Source organism: Heterodontus francisci, chromosome 14, assembly GCF_036365525.1.
Source record: "Heterodontus francisci isolate sHetFra1 chromosome 14, sHetFra1.hap1, whole genome shotgun sequence".
Lineage (NCBI taxonomy): Eukaryota > Metazoa > Chordata > Chondrichthyes > Heterodontiformes > Heterodontidae > Heterodontus > Heterodontus francisci.
Window position 1 is genome coordinate 38,022,403 of NC_090384.1, and position 19,038 is coordinate 38,041,440.

General features: G+C 40.6%; 1 protein-coding gene across 6 annotated transcripts in view; it reads left to right on the forward strand.

Moving 5' to 3' along the window:
• Positions 1-19,038, forward strand: part of pidd1 (p53-induced death domain protein 1) — a 127,425-nt gene that overhangs the window by 12,390 nt on the left and 95,997 nt on the right. For 4 of the 6 annotated variants that reach the window (XR_010976339.1, XM_068046028.1, XM_068046025.1 and 1 more), the window contains 8 exons: positions 4,734-5,069; positions 5,783-6,196; positions 6,761-6,964; positions 9,356-9,410; positions 9,494-9,692; positions 12,407-12,517; positions 14,926-15,108; positions 15,264-15,411. Coding sequence is in view for 5 of the 6 variants with exons in the window: in XM_068046028.1 (XP_067902129.1) it covers positions 4,826-5,069; positions 5,783-6,196; positions 6,761-6,964; positions 9,356-9,410; positions 9,494-9,692; positions 12,407-12,517; positions 14,926-15,108; positions 15,264-15,411 (1,558 nt within the window). In the remaining variant the exon portion in view is untranslated. Of the gene's footprint in view, positions 1-3,035; positions 3,080-4,733; positions 5,070-5,782; positions 6,197-6,760; positions 6,965-9,355; positions 9,411-9,493; positions 9,693-12,406; positions 12,518-14,925; positions 15,109-15,263; positions 15,412-19,038 lie in introns of all 6 variants that reach the window. The other 2 variants (XM_068046026.1, XM_068046027.1) reach the window with 1 other exon arrangement.

Here is a 19,038-nt window from a genome sequence, read left to right on the forward strand (position 1 = left end):
GGATTGTGTTTTGACTTTCTAAATGTCCTGTTATTACTTCCTTAATAATGGATTCTAACAATTTCCTAATGACAGATGTTAAACTAACTAGTCTGTAGTTTCCTACTTTCTGCCTCTCTCCCTTTTTGAATTAGCTATTTTCCAATCTACTGGAACCTTTCCTGCATCCAGGGAATTTTGGAATATTATAACCAATGGATCCACTATCTCCGCTGCCACTTCCTTTAAGACCTAAGGATGTAGGCCATCAGGCCCTGGGGACTTGTCTGCCTTCAATCCCAATAGTTTACTCAGTACTTTTTTCCTAGTGATGATGATTTTTGTAAGTTCCTCTCTTTCTATAATCTCTGTATTGCCTGTTATTATTGGGATGGTACTAATGTCCTCCACCGTTAAAACTGAGGCAAAATACTGATTTAGTCTCTCCGCCATTTCTGTGTTCCTCTCTATTAACTCCCCAGTCTCATCCTCCAAGGGACCAACTCTTCCCTTTTATATACTTACAGAAGCTTTTATGTTTTGTGCTAGTTTTCTTTCATAATTTACCTTTGCTCTTTTTATTACTTTTTTAGTAACCCTTTGTTGATCTTTAAAAGTTTTGCAATCTTCCAGCCTGCCACTGGCCTTTGCAATATGGTATACCTTAGTTTTTGTCTTTATGTTATCCTTGACTTCCTTGCTTAGCCATGGATGTTTTTTCCCGTCTTAAAATCTTTCTTCCTCTCTGGAATATATTTTAGTTGGGAGGAATTGAATATCTCCTTGAACATCTGTCACTGCTCATCAACTGTCCTACCTTTTAGTCTTCCTGCCCAGTCCACTAGGGCCAAATCTGTCCTCATGCCTATGTAATTACCTTTGTTTAACTCCAGAATGCTAGTGTGGGACTCCAGTTTGTCGCCCTCAAACTGAATTTGAAATTCTAGCATGCTATGATCACTCTTATCTAGAGGATCCTTAACTATGAGATCATTAATTAATCCCACCTCATTACACAATGCCAAAGCTAGAATAGCCTGCTCCTTGGTTGGTTCCACAACATATTGCTCCAAAAAACAATCTCTAATACATTCAATGAACTCTCCTTCGAGGCTACCTTTGCCAATTTGATTGATCCAGTCTATATGCATATTAAAATCACCCATGATTATTGCTGTACCTTTCTTACAAGCCCCCAGTATCTCCTGGTTTATACTGTGTCCCACTGCGGGACTACTGTTTGGGGACCTATAGATTACTCCCACCAGGGACTTTCCCTTGCTATTTCTTATTTCTACCCAGACTGATTCTACATCTTGATCTCCAGTGCCTGTATCGTTTTTCACTACAGCACTGATCTCTTCCTTTACTAACAAATCTACACCTCCTCCTTTTCCTTCCTGCCTATCCTTCTGAAATATTGAGTACCCTTGGATATTCAATTCCCAAACTTGGTTTCCCTGCAACTACGTCTCAGTAATTGCCACTAAATCATACCCATTCGTCTCTATTTGCATTTGTTAACTCATTTATTTTACTCCGAATGCTTCGTGCATTCAGATACAAAGCCTTTAAGTTTGTTCTAATATCAAATTTCCCTACTCTTTTACGATTCCTTGGTGCAATATGACGTTCACGCGTTCTGTCCCTTTTATTTTCTGGTAACAATCAGCCTCATCACTAACCTGCACTCCTACCTTCTCCGTTAACTTTGACTTCCTAATTTTCCATGAAAATGAACCCTCCCCCCCCACCCCCCCACTATTTAGTTTAAAGCCCTATCTACAGCCCTAGTTATGCAATTCGCCAGGACTCTGGTCCCAGCATGATTCAGGTGGAGTGCGTCCCATCGGAACAGCTCCCTCCTTCCCCAGTACTGGCACCAATGTCCCATGAATTCGAACCCATTCCTCCCACACCAATCATTAAGCCACGCATTTACCTCTTTAATCTTATTGACCCTGTGCCAATTAGCTCGTGGCTCAGGTAGTAATCCAGAGATTATTACATTTTTAGTTCTGCTTGTTAGTTTAGCCCCTAGCTGTTCATATTCCCTCAGCAGAACCTCTATCCTCGTTCTATCTATATTGTTGGTACCTACGTGGACCATGACAACTGGATCTTTCCCCTCCCACTCCAAGTTCCTCTGCAGCCCAGATGAGATATCCTGAACCCTGGCACCAGGTAGGCAACACAGCCTTCGGGACTCTCGATCCTGGCCACAGAGAACAGCGTCTATGCCCCTAACTGTACTATCCCCAATTACAACTACATTTCTTTTTTCTCCACCGACTTGAATGGCTCCCTATACCATGGTGCTATGGTCAGTTTGCTATTGTATATTAATGACCTGAACCTGGGGAAACAGGGCATAATTTCAAAGTTTGCAGTTGACATGGAACTTGGAAATATAGTAAAAAGTGATGAGAATAGTAACAGACTCTGGGAGGACATAAACAAGCGGTGAAATGGGCAGTAAGAGAGCAGATGAGATTTACTGCAGAGAAATGTGAAGTGATTGATTTTGGTACGATGAATGAAGAGTGGCAATGGTTATGCTAAAGTTTAATGGAACTTCTAACCACTGATTTAGGTTCTGGGGTTTGCTTGAGGGCGGAGAAGATTGAGGAGGTTTGATAGTGGTGTTGAAAATCATGAAAGACTTTAATAGAGTAAATAAGGAGAAACTATTTTTAGTGGCAGATGGTTCAGTCACCAAAAGACACAGATTTAAGGTGATTGGAAAAGAACCAGAGGTGACATGAAAAAACTTTTTTATGCAGCAAGTTGTTAAGATCTGGAATATACTGCCTGGAAGGGTGGTGAAAGCAGATTCAATCATAACTTTCAAAGGGGAATTGATTAAATACTTGAAGGGAAAAGAAATCACAGGGTTATGGGGATGATCAGGCGGGTGGGACAAAATGAAAAAATTGAGGGACCAGAAGGTCAATCTCATGGACAAGATGAGTTTGGAGAGGGTACAAGTAAAACCTTCTCTTTGACTATGCTTGTGTTCACTTGTCTTAATATCTCCTTATGTGGCTTGGTTTCAGATTTTGTTAACACTCCTGTGAAATGCCTTGGAACGTTTTACTGTGTAAGTTGTATTGTAGTAGTAGATTGCTAATTTTGCTGAATTATGGTTGTTTTGTGTTGCTTTGGGCTGATTAGGAGCTGGATTGATACTGTCCACATTCATTTCACATGAAATGTTTACAGCCCGAGGATAGAGGAGACTTTCATCCTATTAAGGTGTCAGCCTTGGCTCAGTGGTATCACTTTAACCTCTGAGCCAGACAACACTGAAATAGATGGTCTGGTCATTTATTTCATGCTGCTTGGGATCTTGCTGTGTGCAAATTTGCTGCCACATTTCCTACATTACAACAATGGCTACATTTCAAATGTACATTGTTACGGCCGGGTGAGGAGGGAGTCACAGCCACCGCTCTAGCCATTCCTCTTATTTGATCGCAACAGGATTTATTCCTTTTTAAACAGTGGTTGTGCTTACTACCTCCATGAGTGTTTTACCTTTTACCTTTAATATGATCATGAAAGAACCAATCGGACAGGTTTTCTTGAGTTTAAACAAGAAAGGGATAAGTTTATTATATTCAAAGCTAAACCTGATTTAAAACTAATAAAAAAATACGCGACACATTCACGCACACATTCACACGAAGATCAGACCCACACAAATAGATTACAAAGTGGAAAGTAGGTTTTTTTATTTGGATTAACATCCAGAATAAATAAAAGTTAAATCTGAGGTTGGATGATTCGGTGGTCTTCCAGCTGGAGTTGTATTCTTGAAGTCTTTGCCTGGTCAAAGTTCACTTTGTGGCTGGCCCGCTTGGCTCAGGGTTTTCTTGGAGGCAGTCTTGTAGGTGGCTTCTTTCCCCTGGTCTCTGTAGGCCTGCAGGCTGCACAGTCACGACGGTTTTCAAACTTGATGTTTTCTGGAGAGAGAAAGGGAGGCACACAGCCTTTTTTGCTGCTGCAGTCTCAGTTACTGTTTGTCTCTCATATGTAACAGAACTCCTAGTTTTACACAACCTGGTGAGATGGTCACATGGTTCTCTCAATCCCCTTTGTTTTTAATGAGGTCCAAAGTTTAGAACCCAAAACCTCTCTTTGGTGGAATTGTCAGTGTTTATCTACTGGAGGGAGGTCTCCACTTACGAATGCCTCAAGATGGCTTTGAATGTCCTGCTAACGAGGGTGATCTGGATAATCTCAGTTAGCCGAAGCATTGTCCTGGCTGGGCTTTTTTTTATTTGTTCATTTGTGGGATGTGGGCGTCACTGGCTAGGGCAACATTAATTGCCCATCCCTAATAGCCCTTGAGAAGGTCATGGTGAACTGCCTTCTTGAACCGCTATGGTCCTTGTGGTGTAGGTACACCAACAGTGTTGTTAGGAAGAGAGTTCCAGGATTTTGACCCATGTATAAATGCAAATCTCTCTTTGTCATATATATACACTTTGTGTATATGATCAGAGGAGGACAGGATTGAGTTGGACTTTCTTTCTTCATTGAATAGCCTGTCCTGTCTCCCCATGGCCAAATTACTGCAAAGCTATGGACTGTGTCCCACTATGAGTCAGCACCTTCACGTGAGGAGGGAAGAAAACTGGAATGCACATACAAAATAATTTGTTTTGCCTAACTTGATGTACAATGAAACAATTAGCTGACATGTTTGTTAATTTAGGGCTGTCTCCTTTTGCCTGTTATTTATATTGCAGCCTATTCTCGAGGGACATTTGTTGCAAAAAACCTCTAATGTCTGACCGGCATGTTGGAACATGCATCTCACCCAGCTGAGCTATGATAAAAGATGGCGGAATTGCTGTTCGGGGAAGCAGGCACTGTCGGCACTGCAGATGTGTACTTGGCAGACAACAGATTGAATTTAGATGTGTTTCCAAACAGCACCAGCCATTTTTCTGTGCTTTACAATACACGCAGAGAGGAGGTGCAACAAATTGAGTTTCTACGACTGAACTGCAATGAGGAGCAAATTGGTCCATCACTCGCCATCATTCCTGAACTAAGACAGCTGAAATCACTTGTACTTAAAGGTAATGAAAGTACATTTAGTTATGTAGCCATACAAATGCATTGCAGTCACTTCTGACTCCATTTTTGTTTTATTTAAATATACTTAACTATTTTAAACTTTTTCCTGTGATATTTAATAATTTTCTTTGAGTAAATGAGTTTTTGCTATAGAGTAATACTTCGTGTCTTTAATTTCTAATTTCCTGTAATTCCTGGTACCTCAAAGCTTTTCTATAACTATAAATACCACATGAACTGAAGCAATCAGTAACTTGGATTGCACCAGGTTTTCCGTTATTTTAAATTGCTTTTTTTGTATCTGGAAAGTATCATTGCTCAGGCTGATCCTGCAATTCGATGAGAAATGATTATTTCAGAACTTATTAGAAAATGTTGAATCGGGAAATATTCTTTAGATTATCTACAGTTGCTGTCGTGTACATGTATGTGACAGTGTAACCTCTTGATTTCTTTTCATATACGAAAGAATATCTCAGATTGATAGCTTGCAGTTCTAAAGAATGAGAGGGAGCTTTAGGAAGTATTGTGTACACAGAGAGGCAAATATCTTAGAAAACTGCTACTAACTTTTTAGTTTCATAGTTACAGTCATCTGAGCAGCTGTCATTGTTCTAACTCTGAATCCTATCCAAAAACACCTAGGTTTATTCCTGGACACTGAGACACTACACTGTGCATGCTCTAATGGCGTTTGTTAAATGTAATTCACTAGGTGGCCATCTCAAAGATGAATATGGTGTGTGTCAGCGTGGTCTGCTGGTTACTTTGCCTGTGGAGTTCAGACATCTACGGTACTTGAGCCATTTGGATTTGAGCTTCAACAGCTTTACTTCTTTACCTGAATGTGTGACTGAGTTGAAGGAGCTAACCGTGCTTCTGCTGTGCCATAACCAGCTGGTCGCACTGCCCAACAGCATTGGCAAGCTGGTAAAACTGACCTTTCTTTCACTGATGAAAAACCAATTGAGAGAGTTACCCAGAAGCATTGGTGAACTTGCAGCACTTCAGACAGCAGATGTTTCGGAAAATGAACTGGAACAGCTTCCCGACGAGATAGGAAACCTTCCCAATTGTACACGATTAGAGCTTTCAGGCAATAGACTAAAAATGGTACCATCCTCCCTTGGTGAGTTTCATTGGAAAACAATTCAAATTACTGGAATATAGATATGCCTTGAGTTTAGGAATTGCTCATTAACGTAAGATTATTCATAAGGTTATTGTGTTAAGATTAGTGAAAGTATTAAGAGATAGTAACATGTAAAATGTTTGCATTTAATTTTAATTGCATCACAGTGTAATATCCAAGCGCTTTTAGTTTTTTAAATTATATGTCCATGTCACAGCATGTTTGGTGCCCATAATGTGCTTCAAAGGAAAGATCGAGATGGAAAATTAGCAATCTGATCAGTCTGCTTACATTCAAAATTATAATCTAGAGTGTTGACACCTAAATTAGTGGTTAGAAGCTCTAATAATGTTTATCAGTCTATATTTACAATTTATAAAGTGGCTCATACTGTTGATAAATCTTCAATAGTCTTGCATTTTCCAGAATTTTGTATGTTTTAATTTTTAATGTGTTGGTAATATGATATAACTTTAGATGCTGGTATTGTAAGAGATCTGGCAATAATGCATTTTAAACAGCAGCTATAAATGACACATAGCTTTATGTCCCTGCACACAGCAAACCTGACGTCTCTTAGGGAATTGCATCTACACAGCAATCAACTTGTAACCGTCCCAGCATCCCTTGCTTGCCTTCCCAACTTGTCTAGACTTGACCTGCAGAATAACAGCCTGCGCTCTGTCCCTCCAGAGATCCAGAATTTCCCCTTTGTGCATTTGAAGGGCAATCCGATAGGGGAGCCAGAGAGTCCTAAAGAACAAGGTATCAAATCATTCGTTTGTGTTTCGCTTCACTGCCTGCAACTTTGCATTTTTATGAAAATTTGTTGTATTTTTATGTATTTTCTAAAGAAAAATTAATGTCTTTTTTGGCTCACAATATTGTATGCTGTGAAATGTGCTGCGTATTTTTCCAATACGACTTTGAATTGCTCCATGTTAAAAATTTACAAGAAATGCTGTTTTCATATGTTGTTAATAGGTCATCTGATACCTCACCCCAATAGCCCATCATCATGCTTTGAACTGAAACAGGAAGGTGCCACTTGCACATCTCCAGCAGCCGAGTCACTGGGTGCTGCAGGAGAGGAAAACTTTGAATTACTGGTTTTATTTGTCCCTTTCTCCCCAGCCTAGGAACATGGAGATCAATTATAACATTCCCAGCTGTGGGACTTGTTAGCTCAGCAAAGGCCAGGGATCAGACCTGGGTCTTTCCTGGACATTATGTTCACTAACCGCTGGGAATCCTTTAGCACCTACTTTTAAAAATACTAATTATTGCAAAGAACACTTTGGGAGGATTCACACACTCTCAGGCTTTTCCCTTCTCATATTTATTTCACCTGCTTCCCCCCCATGTTGTTCCCCTCCACACACCTGAGCTCCTGGTGATGCATGTATGGGAGATAACGACTCCAAGCTACAGCCAATGACACTTTTACCCATTCATTAGGAAAGGAATGGAAATAATCCCACGGAACATAAACAACTGATTTTCTTTCTTCTCATCCATGACCTCATGCTCTATTAAAGGCAAGTGTCTGGTTCTGCTTGACCCATGCCCACATACAGTGACTGAGATTGACACAGAGTGAAGTGCAGGAGATTGACCCCACAGCCCTCCAATCTAGCAAACCCTCTGGTGGTCCAATATGTGGCATCACTCAGCATTGTGATTCATTTTTAATATATTTTTATTCTTTGCCACTGACTCATATTGAAGTACAGTTCCACCCTCAGTGCCTCCCCCAAGTAGTTAGCCTAGTTGGTGAATCTCAACAGGCTATTGGACAAGCCAGATTCTGTCCTTGCCTGATGGCTGTACCTGCACTTCCTAACAGAGTCACTGGAGATTTTTGTATTCGCTGTAACATCAGTTTACTTAGCACAGGTGAAGGATTGCCCTTAGGACCAATGTGGTCAGTATGGCTCAATTCTACACTGGGCAATGCCTTGTATGTTCATTCAGTTCCTTCCTTGTATAGTTGTCTATTTGATAGTTACACTCTGAAAATGTTTCTGGTTTCTCATATTTTGCAGAGGATGGGTGACAGATCTGCTTGTGTCCTGACAAATATTGCACTTGAAGTAGCATTGCTTTTTAATTAGTGTTGCAATGTCCTTTTTACAGCGGTTTTCTTGGTGTTATACAAAAATAAATTATGCTTAAGGAGTTTGATGTGAAGATTATTGGAAAGAATCATTGCATGGTTATTTAGGAGTTCAGTCAACAATTGCAAGTAAAGTGCTTTTTTAATGGTTGTAGGTTTTATAATTTGCAGGTTTTTTTTTGAAGGTGTTGCTTATTTTCCGGGACTGGGAATAGTGGTGTCAGCTCTGAATTTCCTGCGATTGTTGCCTTTACAGTACTGAATTGAACATACCATTAGAGGGCGACATATACCACTCGCATTGTAAGCAGCAGCATTTCACATTATGTACTGTAGAGGCTTGCTCAGTGAATGAAAAACCGAGGATACTTTGCAATATGCACAGGGGCAAAAATCCTTACTTATTGTGACATTTTTTGTATGGGTCCGAGACAGTCAGATAAGATTAATGCAGCAATGAGTAAAGGAAAAGTTCTACATCCTGGAAAATCTCTAAATGAGATTTCCATTCTAATTCACCATTGGAAGAACACGGTATTTTGTGCTACCATTCTTCATTCATCTTTTAGTGCTATTATGCAGAATGGAAATGGTAGAGGATTTTAGTGAAAAGCTGATGGGAAGTACTGGGTGGATGTTGGGGTTACTGGTAGACTCCCAGTCTTGGGGTTTATGTGATTGACAGATTGGGTAAACTTTGTTTTACGACATCATCTGAACACCTTAGTGGACTACTTCCATCCACTGTTGCTGCACACAAGCCAGAATGAAAGTATATACTACAAGGGGACCCCACATTAAGTGAAGGGAAGAGAAACTGTTTTAATATTAGTCTTCACTGATATGATGCCCTGCAGATGTCACTCATGGGTTATGGGACCATTTACTCCAATGAAATGTGAAATTATATTCCCAATGCAATATCCTATATTTGCTGGCAGTTTTCAAAGAGGGCTTGAAATCGCTCGACAAGAATTTGTGCAAGAGTTGATTGTATTCTGCAACACTTGACATTCCACTCATTTTCTCATTTCATATAGACTGTGCCAAACCTAAAGAAATCCCAGTCCGATACCTTACATCCGATGTAGACAGGTACACTCAGCTGTTTGATTAAATCTGACATATTCTGTTGTGTGTTATCTGGGATTAAATGTATATGTTTTGAAATGTTTCAGCTTCACTGTTACTGCTGAAGGCTGCAACATTGTGTTGCCTTGCGGGATTGAAATCCACTTCCCACCTGAAGCAGTTTCCTTGGCAGTGATCACCTGCAGCGTCACCTCCCCTGACCCACAGCAGGTGAAACTAAGGCATCATGACTTCTTACTGAGCCAGGTCCTGGAACTTCTACCTCATGGTATACGGTTTGAAAAGGTACAAAACTTTAATCTAAATTACTAGATTTTGTGTGGTGTTGCTTGTCGTAAGTTGGTTGATTCACTTTTACAAGGATAGAAGCATGAAACCATAGATTTGTACATTATTCTGATCTTAAGATGGAGTCATCCCATTGAGGCTACCATGTCTAATTGGTGTCGAGTAAACATAGCTTCAGATGACTTAGAATTTAACTATTGTAGTGAGTGAGATTTGCAGATTGAAAGATGCTTGTCAATTTCAGGCTCCAGGTTTGAAGCTTACACTTTATTTTACTTCAGGTTGTTTTTCATCTGTTAGAAGGTGTGACACCTTGAAGTTTGGTGGACACATGTTAGTGCAAGAGTATTGTGCTTATACTAGCGTATCTCCTGTGGCAATGCTCACAGTGAAAATATGCTATTTTTTAATAACTGGATCTCTGCTTTTCTAGCTCCATTTTTCTATCTTTGATTTCTGTCCTTTCTCTCTTTGATTTTTCACAGTTTAATTCTCCTTAGGAAGCTCATTCCTAAAGTACTGTGGCATATCCTTAATAGGACATCAGTATTAGTTAAAAGTTTTTTTCTGATTATGAGGTGGTAATGAAGGAGTGATTCTGGAGATACTTAGTGATGCCAAAGTATTCACAAGCTATCTAAAGATGAGGAAAGCTATCATAATCATAAGATCATAAGAAGTAGGAGCAGGAGTAGGCCGTCCGGCCCCTCGAGCCTGCTCCGCCATTCAATAAGATCATGGCTGATCTTTTCGTGGACTCAGATCCACTTACCCGCTCTCTCACTGTATCCCTTAATTCCTTTATTCTTCAAAAAGATATCTACCTTAGCTTTAAAAACGTTTACTGAAGAAGCGTCAACTACTTCACTGGGCAAGGAATTCCATAGATTAACAACCCTCTGGGTGAAGAAGTTCCTTCTTAATTCAGTCCTAAATATGCTCCCTCTAATCTTGAGGCTATGCCCTCTTGTACTAGCTTCACCTGCCAGTGGAAACATACTCTCCACTTGTATCTTATCTATTCCCTTCATGATTTTATATGTTTCTATAAGATCCCCCCTCACTCTTCTGAATTCCAATGAATATAATCCCAATCTACTCAGTCTCTCCTCATAAGCCAACCCCCTCAACTCTGGAATCAACCTAGTGAACCTCCTCTGCACCCTCTCCAGTGCCAGTACATCCTTTCTCAAGTAAGGAGACCAAAACTGCACACAGTACTCCAGGTGCGGCCTCACCAGTACCTTATACAGCTGCAACATAACGTCTCTGCTTTTAAACTCAATCCCTTTAGCAATAAAGGACAAAATTCCATTTGCCTTCCTAATTACTTGCTGTACCTGCAGACCAACCTTCTGCGATTCATGCACAAGGACACCCAGGTCCCTCTGCATAGCAGCATGCTGCAACTTTTTACCATTCAAGTAATAATCCTTTTTACTGTTACTCCTACCGAAATGAATGACTTCACATTTATTAACATTGTATTCCATCTGCCAGTCCTTTGCCCACTCACTCAATGTATCTATGTTCCTCTGCAAAGTTTCACAGTCATCTGCACACTTTGCTCTGCCACTCATCTTAGTGTCATCTGCAAACTTTGACACCCTACAAGTGGTCCCCAACTCCAAATCATCTATATAAATTGTAAATAATTGCGGACCCAATATCCTACCCAGGCTCATCCTTCCTGAAAGATTCTAAAGTCCTCTCTTTGCAGCATCCAGTTGTTTTTTTTTAATGAATCCAGGGTTTTCACCTCTATCTAGAAGTACTGTCCACATATTGATTATTCTGTGTGTAGAACAAATTCCTGATAGCAGTTCTAACTTTGCCTTTCACCTAGTTTGATCCTGGGTATTTTTCCAGATTTATGTTTTCCATGATGTTATGTACATCCGTAAGATTGCAGGTCAGATCGTGTTTTTGAGCAGAAAAAGGCCAAGCTTCTGCAATCTTTCCACATAACTTTGACTTTTAACACCAGTATTTCTTTGCTTCAAGATCCTAATCCGAGCTTCAAATCCCTTTGTGTCCTTACTCTCCGCTCTATACATAGTTTCTCCAACTCTTTGCCACAACCCACACCCTCTGCTCTTTTTACTCTGCGTAATTGCTTGTTTTCTGCACCAACCCTGCCCCTACGTGTGCTTCACCATCACAGAGGATATTCCTTTAATCTCTGGAGTTCTGACTGAAGACCACTTTGTCTTTCTACCTCTCTCAATCAGCATTCCAAGGCTTGCTTCAGTCCTGTTTCTTGTAGCGTGCCTTCAGTCCCCTAAATTTGACTTCCTGCACAGTGCCTACTGTCTCTTCTTCCTAAGAGCTTTGAGATATTCTTTTAGGTGGAAAGTACAATAGAAATGCTGCTTATATTGCAGGGCAATTGGTGTGTGGGAAGTAAAATGATGAAAAGAAAATTATAATTCCAAATAATGGAAAATCCTGACCAAAAAATTTTGATTTGGAATTTAGTGATGTTGAATTTACAATTTACAAATTGTGGGTTGAACCTACCTTTTTCTGATCTGATAACAGTTAGTATGAGTGGACATCTGATCTGTCACAAGCCTGTATTGTGCAAATATTCAGGTTGTTGTGGTAAACTGTTGATCCAAGTGTGTGCAAATAGTACATAACTTTAAAAAGCAACTTATTGATCAAGACTATTGCCTAATTTAACATAATTTCCCCTATTGCATGGGCAGGAAGTGCTTATCTGGATGCCATATGTTCCTCCGCAGTCTGACCACAGAAGAGAGGTTGTAATGCGGACATTCAGTGAGAGTTGGAGTGATTTGGATACGAAGGTGTTCAAGGTATTTTCCTCACCTTGAGGTTAATCGGTCATGTTCATATTTTCAAAAACATATTTAAAGTGGGAAGTTTGTTTTTCCAAATTGTCCTTTAAATACTAAATGTTACAGAAGGAAATATCTAAATGCTTATTCATGTCTCTCATTTGCATTTGATTACTATAATTTCTACTTTCAAAATAATAGTTAGAGACAGCCTGGGAACAGACTAGATGTTATTATCAACCATGTCAATTTATTCACCTTGTCCAGAACAGTAGAACCAGAGGACGCCATCTGCGCTCAAAGTGGCATGTAAATTCAAAACTAATCTATGGAAACAATATTTCAGTGAGCGAGTGGTTGATCTATGGAACAGACTCTCTAGGGAGACAGTGGAAGCAGTTAGTATTGGATCGGTGTGAGTAAACAAAATAGATATATCACAATGAGAACAAGCTTTCTGCGACTACTCTGATTCCTCTTCAGATAAGAAGACAACCCTGAAATCTATTTCACGATTGGTCGAATTGTTTGGGGCAGGTGGGGGAAAGGGATGACTGTTAGTGTATTGCAAGGGAGCAGGGCTCTGTAAAAACTATGCACATATTGCTTTTCTCTTTCTTCCCATTGGGTGCATGGCTGAGGGAGACCGGGCGAGGGTGGTGTAAATATAACTGGGAAAAGGTTTTGTGGTGACTCTGTTCTGATTTTGTCAGATGTTGGTGCCAGCGATGGCTGCTGCTGAGCTCTGTTTCAGAGTTACATGATGATATTAATGCACTTATAAATGAAATGTTATAGCGACAGGTTTGTTGGGAAATAATCTACAACTGATAAACTCAAACTTTATATATATTATAAAGCAGGAGCTCTGTACGCTGATTGAGAAATAAATAGGGTAAAAATACAATGGAATTTAATTGGTACATTTTAGAATGGGTCCTTTCGCATGCCTAAAAATACAAGGATCAGACTTATACTTGTTACTATTTTATTTAGAGATACAGCACTGAAACAGGCCCTTCAGCCCACCGAGTCTGTGCCGACCAACAGCCACCCATTTATACTAACCCTGCAGTAATCCCATATTCCCTACCACTTACCTACACTAGGGGCAATTTACAATGGCCAATTTACCTATCAACCTGCAAGTCTTCGGCTGTGGGAGGAAACCGGAGCACCCGGCGAAAACCCACGCAGTCACAGGGAGAACTTGCAAACTCCGCACAGGCAGTACCCAGAATCGAGCCCAGGTCCCTGGAGCTGTGAGGCTGCGGTGCTAACCACTGTGCTGCATAACATCCTTATCTCCCATACTGCTCTAGGTCCAGTAGATTGATAATATATTTATAACCTTGTGTAAATAACCAATGTAAACAATATTTAAAGAAAGCATGGCCATACTGTGATGCAGTTGTTGAATACAATATTAATTTTACTAATGATGGGAAACATATGTTTCAGTCAAAATTATCAGTGAGTTGTGCAGGTTTCCTTCACAAATAATCATTGTTTTCATCAACTTTCTAAGCACTATTTTATCTGAAAAACTTTTGTGTGGTATATAGTTTTAAAATTTTTCATAATGATTGCAGTTTTGGGTCAGTATGGTGTTAGCTATATTTGTGCTTTGCTGTACAGTCTTTCAGCCAGATTTGGGGACTGAGTCATTCTCTGAGTCACATTCGGAGACAACACATTGTTGGAATGTATCCTTCCTTTTGTTTGAATATGGTCTTGGTTTGGGAGGTTTGCTACAGTCAGTTTCTTCTGGTATTTGTTGTACAGTCCATTTTGGGCCATGTGGTATGCCTTTCTCTGGTGGTCAGATATGTGATGCTAGTGAGCTTTTTATTTTTGTTTGCATTGTGTTGTTGATGCTGCAGAGTTTTTCAAGGGTAGTCATGGTAATGGAGTTCCCATGGTTACAGGACTTTGCTGGTGCCAAGGGCCAACATGTGATGGACCTTTGCCTTCTGTGTGTAGAATAAATTTATTCTCCACTTTAAGCATAACATCCCTATCTCCCATACTGCTCTAGGTCCAGTAGATTGATAATATATTTATAATTTTGTGTAAATAACCAATGTAAACAATAGTTAAAGAGAGGGGATACCTCATGGCCATACTTTTCATTCCAATTAATTATGCCTAGCATACTTTCTTTTCCCATTTCTGTTCAAATTAGGTTGAATAAATTGGCACATATATGTAATGTGTTGGACAGGAGAGACTCACACATCTAACATTTTTAATTTTGAGGTTGCATTTTTGTTGAAGACCTCGAACAGGCAAATGGAATTCTAAGGTAGAAATGGTTTGTGGATTTACGTGGTGTCTGGGCATATGGTTACTGTGTGGTTAAATTAACATGCTACCTGCTGCTTTTTACAGTGACTTCTTTTGCAAACCAATCTTTCCCTTTATAGTCACGACATATGGCCTGCTGCAGTGTGCTCCACTTCTCCTGGTTCCTTATCATTTCTCGACTGAAGGAGAATAAATGTACTGTCCCCCTGGAGGGAACCCGACTGTTCTCTTCTGTGGATCCCAACATAAAGGTGACCTTTCCACCCGGGGCAGTGAATGAGTCTCGCAGTGTGAAAATGCAGGTTTGTGTTTCATGTTTAATTTTAAACCCTGGGAATAAAACATCCTAACATCATCTCCATCCATTAAACAGAATGCTTTGTTTCGTAATTGTTGGATGTATATCCAGTTTTTGCTCAACCAGACACTTCTAAAATTGCCTTAAATTTAAATACAGGTGTTACCAGTTGCTGTAGAGGAATTACACGAGCTGATAGATGATCGGGACTCTGTAGCAAGTCCTTTGCTCTGTTTGTCACAGAATACAACTGACAACTTCCTGAAACCAGTCAAGATTCAACTTCCATTACCTGGTGGGGTCACAGGTCAGTGTTTTAATACCACTGTAGAAATGGATGTTAACATAGCAGTGTGCTGGTGAGATTAGGTGGTGTTCTGGATAAGAATAGCCTTGTTTCATCTCTGCTGTCTGAATTCAACTTGAAATGAACAATTTAAAAGGTGGTGCAGAGACCTGGGGCTGTATGTAGACAAGCCTTTGAAGGAAGCAGGACAAGTTGCGAAAACAACTTTTTTTCTTATTCTTTCATGCATGTGGGCATCAGTCCTCTGATGTTAGGTGTCAGTCTTGTGGCGTTTCTCTGCACTATCTCCAGAGGTTGAATATCTGTGTCTCGGTGACTGGAGCTGAGCACAGTCTTCAAGGTATAGTTTGACCAGAGCAGTGGTTCTCAAACTTTTTTGGTTGAAGGACCCCTTTTCAAATGGATTAGTAATCATGGATGCCCTCCCCCCCCAATTTAAGCATAATATATACTCATAAGTCATGCCCAATAAAGATATATCATATTCCTACTTTTAAGATATGAACTTTATTCAATATAGAATCTTTGCCCAGTTTTTAAAGGAAAAGTCAATTTCAATGTGCTGCAAAATGGCTGCTGAAGGTCAGCTGACTTGACAGTATATTCAAACTGTCTCGCTGTCTCAAAAGGACAAAAGAATAAATTCCAGATTAAGAGGTGTCAATTACACCCATCCTGCAACCATCAAGAGACATTCCTGAATTAAATGGATTCTTCCAAAACAAAAAAAGTGTGAAGTAGCGGCATCAATACAGGATTATACCCATCCAGACATCAGTGGATGGACATGGATTCCACATCCTGTTCCATTGTGTGATCACATCAGGGGAGAGGGCCATGTGATAGCTAACAAAGACTTATTTGATAGATTTTGACCTTAAAAGGCAACTTTCCAGAGCGAGAGGGAGATCACAACAACCTCACAGATGGAGTCCAGCCCAAGGAGTGTGGAAAGACCCAGCCTAAACAAGAAGAAGCCCTGCTGCTGATTCTACACTTCAACCTGGTGCAGCAGAGAACTGAAAGTGACTGCCACCTCCAATCTGAAATCTTAACCACCAGAAATCTACAACACCTCAACAAATTCAAGACTAGAAACAACCCAGGTCTGCATCTTTAAAATAGACTGTTCTACTTAAAAGATTCAACAGGTTTACCGTAAACCACAAACACCTACCACACCTTGAACTCTTACCGTTTACCTTCTTTGTGCCTTCTCTTTCAAGTGCATGTGAAAGTGAATGTGTGTGTGAGTGGTGTTGCGAACATTTTGGGGAATGAATATTCTTCAATAAATAGTTAATCTTCTGTTTTAAACCAACAAGAAAACCTGTCACAGCTGTTTATTTGGCAAGTAAAACACTTGGGCTAACTCATCATTTTGAACAAAACACGATTGCAGTCAGTTGGTGAACAGTGGGAACCACCCACACCTCTTACCACTTGTCTGTAGCACATAATACAAAAGTGCTGCATGTAAAGAGTATTTTAATAATGCTTTTAAGAAAACAGTTATTTACGTGGAGTAGCAATCTGAGGTGATGAGACAGACCAGACATACTAGAGACAAAAGTTAAGTGTAACCCTACTAACATTCTGGTGCATGTCACCTGAACTGTTTTTAATGTGGTTAAAGATTGTGTATGCTATTATCAGGCAATCAGTTCGCAGGTCACATCTAATACAAGCAACTATTGTTCAAAGAAGGATTAACAGCAATCTCAACAACCTCAAAGCAGGTTACTATTTTAATCTTAAAAAAAAACTTCCCAAAACACGAGTTTCCTTTTGTCCAATTCTATTCCAGAATACTCGGTTGAACATGACATTCTCAGGAATATTTTACAGACCTGTGCAAACCTAGCCCAGTTTTTTAGTGTTGTTTAATCATTCAAGGAATTTTCATTATTGCAACATAGTTGAAGATTTAAGTAAGTCAAACTGACAACTTTTCCTCGATTACAAGAATCAAACCAACAAGAGATTAATATAAACAGAAAATGCTAGAAATATATTCAGCAGGCAAGACAGCATAATAATAGCACTTGCTCACTGTGAGTCCACAGCTGCAGCTGGCCTGAAACCTCCCCTCCCCTTCTGCCAAAAGTAAATGCAAGATTCACCGTTGAAAACCATGGCAGCTGCGGGGCCATCACCATGAAAAAGGATGAGTATTTGGAAGCTTTGGGGGTAGACATCTTGTCAGTTATTTGTGTGGGACCATCATTAATGATTAATGATTAACCATCATTAATTTTATACAAAGTGGGCAGCTTGTCTGTTTTTTTTTCTTCAAGAGGAAGTTGGATGGCCACCTGAGAGAAATAGGCTTGCAGGGCTACGGGGATCGAGCCAGGGAGTGGGACTGACAGCATAGCTCCGTGGAGAGCCGGCATGGGCTCGTTGGACAGAATAGCCTCCTTCTGTGCCGTAATTAAATGACACTCTCCCCTCTCTGTCTGTCTGTCACTCTCTCTCTCTCCCCCGCCTGTGTCTGTCTCTCTCTCCGCCCTCTCTCTGTCTCTCTCCACCCCTACCACTCTGTAGCTCTCCCCCATCTCTCTCTCCACTACCCCTGTGTCTCCAGTGTTCCCTGCTCAGTGTTCCTTGCTCTCTCTGTCCCCCCCCCTGTCTATCTATCCCTCTGATGCTGTTCCCCCCTCTCTGTCTCTGCACCTTGTCTCTATTTCTCCCCCTTTCTCTCTCTCTCACTGTCCCCGTTTCTCTCTCTCGCCTGCTAGAGAGTTTATTTCACAGACCCCTTAGAAAGTCTTTATGCTGTGGACCCCGGTTTGAGAATCAGTGATTTAGACTTCCTCCAACTTGAATTTTAATGTTAGGCCCGTAGCCTTGTATGCTATGGCATTTCAAGTGCACATCTAAATACTTCTTAAATGTTGTGAGGGTTCCTGTCTCTACCACCCCTTCAGGCAATGTGTTCCAGATTCCAACCATCCTCTGGGTGAAAATAGTTTTCCTCAAATCCCCTCTAAACTTCCTGCCCCTTACCTTAAATCTATGCCCCCTGGTTGTTGATCCTTCCGCTAAGGGAAAAAGTTTCTTCCTATCAATGGCCCTCATAATTTTGTATACCTCAATCAGGTCCCCCTTCAGCCTTCTCTGCTCTAAGGAAAACAACCCTAGGCTACACACTTGATGTAGTGATGCAGAGTATTCTGGATAAATGTCCATCTTTCAGGAGAGACCTTGATCTCTCTCCCCGCCCTCTCGCGCACTCTGTGCGTGATTGCATGTGTGAGATTGCGTGTGTGATTGCGTTTGCGTGCGTGCATGTGTCTGTTTCTCTCTTCCCTCCCCCCTCTCTTCTAGGACTAGGGCACACAGATTGAAAGTTTTGTGCAAAAGATGCAGGGGAATATGAGGAAGCACTTTTTTACGCAGCGGGTGGTAATGACCTGGAACTCGCTGCCCACAAAGGTGCTGGAAGTGGTGCCAATGAATGACTTCAAGAGGAAGTTGCATGGCCACCTGAGAGAAATAGACTTGCAGGGCTACGGGGATCGAGCCAGGGAGTGGAACTGACTGCATAGCTCCATGGAGAGCCAGCAGGGACTCGATGGACAGAATAGCCCCCTTCAGTGCTGTAATTAAATTATTCTGTCCCTG